Genomic DNA, 7068 nt, shown 5'->3' with positions numbered 1-7068 from the left:
TATGAGAAAAAAGTTGCAATTGCAAGATATAAATTCTCATTGTGAGAAATAAAGTTGCAATTATGAGAAATAAAGGCACAATTGTTTGAGATAAATTTGCCATTACAAAATATAGTCACACTGTGAGAAATAAAGTCACATTCACTGTAAAAAGTGATCAGTTGACTTAACTTTAAAAAAGTGATGAAACCCGTGGCCTTAAAATTATTAAATAAGAAAACAATTCGTAATTGAAAAAAATAAGTTATGTGGAATTGTCAAGGTCACATAACTTATTTTTTCCAATACATGAAGTTTATTTACTTAATAATTTTAAGCCAACGTGTTTCCTCATTTTTTGAAGTTAAGTCAACTGATCACTTTTTACAGTGAACGTGAGATATAAAGTCACAATTACAAGAAACAAAGATGCAAAGTCTCATTGTGAGATATAAAGTCGCAATTGTGAGAAACAGTAAAATTTCAAAATATAAATTCAGATAGATATAAAGTCACATTGAGAGACGAAAGAAAAAAACAAAACAATTATGATATATAAAATTGCAATGCCCTCAGGTGGAAACTGGCTTCTATTTTACTCAGAAAATAGTGTAAGCATTGCTCCAAAGTTCATTGAATGTTTGGAGATACATCTAAAACACTGTCAACACATCCACCCACTCGCACTAACAAAGAATGTTTCTTTTTCTCAGAAACGGGTTAAAGTGAGAAAAGGTAAACCATCGTAGCTCATCTGGAGGCAGGTGGTTCACATCATTTCCAGAGCTGATAAAGAAAAGGATAGTCTACAGATCAACAAACAGCCAGGGAATCTGTTTCCTTAGTACCAAGACATCCATTCCCATGCTGATTTCTTACGGGATGCTGCTGAGTAGCACCGTGCTGATAAGTCTACTTCACTTTAAAGGTGGGGTTGTTGTTGTTGGCAGCACATCAAAACGGCATGAGACGGACCGAAAAAATGATGAAAGATGGAGAGAGGAGTCACTTATAATCATGTTTCTGTGTGCCAATACTCACAACAACAGCATTTTCCGAGATGAAATTCCCTATGTTCAACACCAAAAAATCAAAAAAAAAACATTGAAAGTGTTGAGGCAACATTTTTGCTTAGGGTTCCCTATTTCCAAAATCTCTGTCTGAGCCAAAGCAGTTTAAGGCCTTTGGGAACAACCAAAGCTCACAATTACAGAGCCGTGGAGGTGAGGGGGTGGAGTGGTGTTTGGGAAAGCTGGATGTCTTTGCTTTAGCTGTCACTGACTAGGGGTGTCCCATCAAACAAACCTTTCTGACAGCCCCACAGCTGAGGAACTCTGAGCACCAGATGTGCATGTTCATCCTTCTGACTCAGGCTTTGACTCACACAGACGCATACATATTTTCCACATGCAGTAAAACAAGTATACACTCTTAAAAAGAAAGGTTCTTTATTGGCATCTGTGGTTCCACGAAGAACCTTTGGCATCCATGGAACATTTCAAATGCACAAAAGGTCCTTTATATTGGTTTGTTAAGATTTTAAAAATATTCTTCAAAGTAAGAAAATGATTCTTTGGGGAACCAAATATGGTTATTTTATGGCATTGCGGTTTCCATTTTTGTGCATGTCTTCTAACCAGATAAAAAAAAATGATCCGACTCAATTGAGTGCAAACGTTTTTTATGTGCATTTTTAGAATTTATGCATTTTTTTAATGCGATATCCCAAAAGGTGAATAAAAATAGGTGAATGGACACATAAGCGCTGCTGTGGTCAGGCATGTGAAATTCGAACCTATGACATGAAGAGGAATTTACTTAATTATTTTGCAACAAAACAATGAATTTCAAGTACTTATCCCTATTTATTTACAGTAAAATACCTTGTTTTCTCAAAGTATTACAGACATTTCTATAAACTGAGTTTAATTAACAATACTGTTGATGTCAAAATAATAAAGTCATCAACCAGATTTTAATTACACATCAATATTTTTTTCAGAAAAAGATTTTAGAATTTAGTGTAACTTAACATTTGAATATTGATTTTGAATACAAACTGATGTTTTGAAGTCAATTTTTAAGACATTTAAAGGGGTAAATTATAATAAGTTCTGTTTTTTTTACACCATGATTATATAAAATATATTCTACATTAGTGCTGTCAAATCCATTAATCACATCTAACATACAATTTTGTATATATATATATATATATATATATATATATATATATATATACAGAGCATAATTGTATGCTAGATGCAATTAATCGACCTGACAGCACTTAGCTCACGTTGTGTATGATACACTGAAAAGGTTTCAAAGGTTTCAAAATACCATAAAAGAACCATTTTAGGTTCCACAAAGAACCTTTTAGTGAACGGTTCTTAAAATAACCATTTTTTTCTTAGTGTGAAGAACATTTTAATAATCTAAAGTACCCTTTTCCACTATAAAGAACCTTTCAATAGAAATGGTTTCATGGATGTTAAAGGTTCTTCATGCCAAGAGTGTAACATGTTCATGGATTCTCAACTCGGTTTGGAATGGTCAGACAAAATCCCGGGATGGTGTGCAGAATACATTATGACTCTTAACATGTGGATTCCGACTTTGGACAAGAAAAAAAGAGAGGAAGTGAAGAATGAGTGGAGGAACCAAAGATGTTATTTCACAAAACAACTCTCTTGCATTTCTACATTAGCGAAGACGTTCGGTGTAACCCGCTGCCCTTTTATTGATTTTTGGTATCAGTATATAATCAGTCTTAGTTTGCACCAGACATGGGGCTTTTGATAAAAACATGTTGGACTATAGATTAGGTAGTACTAAAGATAAACAGTTAAATGCAATCACTGGAATAAACAGTTTTGCTTGGAATATTTCTGCATATTATACATGCATCATGTAGGCTATGGTATACATATTATGCAAATTGTATATACATTTGGCAATATGTGCAGTATACAACATACTTAATATGTGGGATATATCGCAAAAATGCTAAACACTTGATTTTCAATTTCCTTTGTGACTAATTATGACATCTCAGTCATTATTTGATAAAATAATTACATAAAATATTTGGTTATGTTGGATTGGTATACACTGGAAATCAAAAATATTTTTAATTCAATACCGTGCAAAATATCCTAACAATTTGGCAATCCGATCAAATAGCCTAATCAAACACGATATGTTAAAAAAATATGAGATTTATGTGAATACTGCTCATGCGCAGTGGGCGTATTGCCGCTCCTGGTCGGTAGGCGGCAGTAAAGAGCCTGATATCCTATTGAAACCAAACCACCACAAAGGATTCAGCTCCATTCTGTTATCAAAGTGCCCTAGCCATTTATTATCCTACTGTACTAGTTGTATTCACAGTAATGCTTCATAACTATGTCTACGGTCTCTAAACTTGTCTTGGGATTATCGGTAGTGCTCACTATCAGTACCGTTGCAGGCGTTCATCTCAAGCAGAACTGGGACAGACAGGTAAAAACACTCTTGTCCTACTAGCCAAATGAGCATAATGCCTTTATGAGGCACTGCTATTGAAGTATCCATTCTATTTAACCTTTAGGGTACAGTATGCGTGCAATCAAAACAAGTAGGCTAACAGTTACAGATGTGAAAGACAGTCGTTTTTTTACTGTTTTGTCTAATGCAAAAAATACCATTTTACTATTGTAATGGTAACTACTCGGGTATCTTGGCTGACATGTTCTGTTCAGAGGGAATCGTTTTATTCTCTGGCAGTTGTTTCAGTTTATACGTGTGTTTAAGCTACTGCTTCATTTCAAATACATTTATCTAGAAACTTAACACACATATCTTACCATTTTAATGAGGAGCTATCTGTAGTTTTACCTGTGACTGTTATCAGGGGCTAACTTCAAATGTCGCATCTTAGTATAATGCAGTGTTGTGCAGTGTTGTGCAAGTTACTTCCAAACTGTAATACATTATATATTACTTGTTACTGTTATTTAAAAGTAATTCATTACCTTACAATATTACGGTCTCAGAATTGTAATGCGTTACATTACTCCTGTATTACTTTTGAGTTACTTTCACCAAAATAACTATACAGAAGTAAAAGTTAACATTCTAAAATGACTAGGGCTGTAACGATATGCGATAGGAAACCGAAATCGCGACACTCAGATCCACGAACCTGCAGAATGGCGACACACCCCTTCCAACTCCCAGCGTTATCCATACCGTCCAGATCCAATGCTACCACATCTTTAAATTACTATTAGTATTATTTGAAGTTAACTTAACATTATAAAATATGTAGACCTACAACACAAAACTAGTTGAGGACAAATTATTTAAAATTTGGGAATTCCAGCGTTATGGACATGACATTTGCAGACTTGCAGTCAAAACTTATATAATTATATAAATTCTCAGAAAATGCATTAATAGCAAAATATTGAAAAGTCTGTTTATCCATAGGCTCCTCCCAGAAAGGAGTCCAGACATTAGAAAAATATCAGTCTACACATGCGTTTTATATTTAATATTAGGGAAATCGACAGTCATGTGTGACAAAAAAAAATCTTTAACTTTTAGGAGGCAACGATTTTTTTGTTGTAATTCTGTGAATTACACTGCGCAAATCTAATGAAGAAGGCTTGGCTCTCCACAGAACATAAAATATTCATTTTATTTTATTTTTCGTGTTCGCATTTATGAGGAAAAAACAATGTTACAGACGTGACAGTTCTCCGTTACAGACGCGACCGCTCTGAAGCGGCACTAAAAGACTGCTTTAAAACTTTCACAGACACCTTACACAGAAGACACGAAGCCTTTCTTTAAAGCGAATTTCGTTTTGTATTAATTGTACGGACCTGAAAAATATATCTATATTGAAATGTCTACTTTTAAACAGAACAATTCAAAACGAAAGAAAACAGACTGCTCTGCTTATGAAATGAAATGTGCATTTCTCTCTGGTGCATTCACTAGCCTACTGCGAAGATCGCGAGTCAGCATCGTCAACTTCATCTCGACTTTATTAATAAACAATCAACATGTCTCCTTGCTATATTTGACATATTCATAATCATTGCTTTTGCCGGTTCTTTGTGACAGCTTTTAGGTGCTTTATCGGCAGCGCCGCCGCCCTTACATGAACGCGTCACCACGGCATCAAAAACATGATTGCGTGATGAAAACATGAAAAATACCACATAAACATAGCCTAACTGTTTAGAAAGAAAACACAGAACGAATAGCCTAATGCGCATACGTCCATCTCGCGAATGTAGTCTTCTTCATGCCATCTTCACCATTAGCCGCTTTTCCTCTGGCCAGCGCGAGCACAGAGGCCGAAATCATACCTCACGGCACTCCTGTCAAAAATAAATCGCTATACAAATATATCAGACGCTGCCATTTAGTCTTTAATTACAGACTTGGACACCACACGCGGCTATTGACTGACCACGAACAGGTAATTTATCCTACTTGCATCTTTCATTCGTTAATGTCTGGCAGTCTTGCTGTTTTTTTTTTGTGTTTGTTTGTTTGTTTTACGATTAAAACTAAAAGTATGTTGTAACGCAAGCCTTACCAAACATGTACCGAGTAAAATATTACTGAAAATTGATTAGTAATGCCTTACACTACTGCGTTACAGCAAAACGTAATATGTTACTGTAATGCATTACTTTTGTAACGCGTTACTCCCAACACTGGTGTTGTGTTTATATGTGAAATGATCATGTGTACGCAGAGGCTGCACGACGGAGTGCTGCGCGACCTGGAGCGCGTGGAGCGGAAGCGCGAGAACCTGCGCGTGCTCGAGGAACAGATACAACTAACAAGAGAGCTCGTGGCCGCGCGAGACAGACAAGAGGCTGACACGCCGGGGACACACAGTTCATAAACCGACTGGTACAAAATATTACTATTATTCATAATTAATTTACAGTTGTACAACTATTACTCGTGTGTTTCTCTCACGAAATACCCCGGTTTCTACAATAGTAAATTGTGGTAACTAATCGTCATTGTCACATTTTACAGTCTATGATTGACACACACACACACACACACACACACACACACACACACACACACACACACACACACACACACACACACACACACACACACACACACACACACACACAAAACTTCAAACATTAATTTGATAAATAATAATGGTAGTAATTTGTTTTAAGGCGTTAATAAATGTACTTCCTATAGTAATTACAGTAACTTATCCATAATTTCTAACTCTATAACCGTAACTCTATAGTAAGTACATGTGGTTAATTAATATTACTCAGTACTTATTTGAGTAAGTACACTGTAACTACGTCACCTTAAAATGAAGTGTAACTGTAATAATAAATGTTATTGTTTCATTGTATTTGACCCATTGTAATCTTCTATTCTAAAAAATGAGGTTGTAATGACACCAACATTTTAGATCCCTTCTAGGTAATTTCTATACCACAGCGAAAAGTACTTGCATAGCTTATAAGAATTTCAAACATTACTTAAGACAAATAAACAGTCAAATGAACAAAATAATGCAATAGAAAAAAGATGCAAATGAAACAAGCAAGAAATAAATGCTTAGGTCTAACAAAGTAGTATTCAGGTAAGAAATAGTACAGAATATGAAAAATTATCAATTGTGAAATAACAACGCTTAGTCTTCAGTCTATACATGAAATACAGATAAATCCCTATTAAAGCTTCAAAAGTTATTCAGTCATGAGCAGATTTTCTTTTGATTAAAATTAACAACAGACAGCAGCGTATATATCAACTGTTTACATTCTCTTAAGACATAACCAACTGTGAGGATACTCGCCGAGACGTGCATTTTAAAATTTTTAGTGTGTTTATCCATTCAAGCATATGCTGCAAAAGAGAACTCAGTTCGGTTCTTTGCTTCTTTCTTCTGGTGTTTGCCTAGAGAAAACCGTCAGTGCATGAGTACTGAATTGAGTTCTCTTTCATGTCTTGAATGTTTAAATTGGCAAGACTTAATTAAGTGGAAATTCAAAACAATTCCGTCAAGCGTCTTTCATGCTGGTCCCGGTCTATCGGGCA

General features: G+C 35.2%; 1 protein-coding gene across 1 annotated transcript; it reads left to right on the top strand.

Moving 5' to 3' along the window:
* Positions 1-3282: 3282 nt before the first annotated feature.
* On the top strand, positions 3283-5887 carry pet117 (PET117 cytochrome c oxidase chaperone). Its single transcript, XM_077226722.1, has 2 exons — positions 3283-3480; positions 5735-5887. The coding sequence occupies exons 1-2, from the start codon at positions 3385-3387 to the stop codon at positions 5885-5887; spliced, it is 249 nt and encodes an 82-aa protein (XP_077082837.1). The 5' UTR covers positions 3283-3384.
* The last annotated feature ends 1181 nt before the right edge of the window (positions 5888-7068 follow it).

The sequence above is a fragment of the Siphateles boraxobius genome, unplaced genomic scaffold (assembly GCF_051911475.1).
Source record: "Siphateles boraxobius isolate OS27281-9 unplaced genomic scaffold, OSU_SipBor_1 13, whole genome shotgun sequence".
Classification (NCBI taxonomy): Eukaryota; Metazoa; Chordata; class Actinopteri; order Cypriniformes; family Leuciscidae; genus Siphateles; species Siphateles boraxobius.
The sequence above is the reverse complement of the archived record's forward strand: the minus strand, read 5'-3'. Positions and strand labels throughout refer to the sequence as shown.

Bases quoted from the DNA above. Each gene is read 5' to 3' on its own strand.
- pet117 (XM_077226722.1), top strand. From the start codon at position 3,385: ATGTCTACGGTCTCTAAACTTGTCTTGGGATTATCGGTAGTGCTCACT. The intron at 3,481-5,734 runs GTAAAAACACTC...ATGTGTACGCAG, and splicing joins AGCAGAACTGGGACAGACAG to AGGCTGCACGACGGAGTGCT.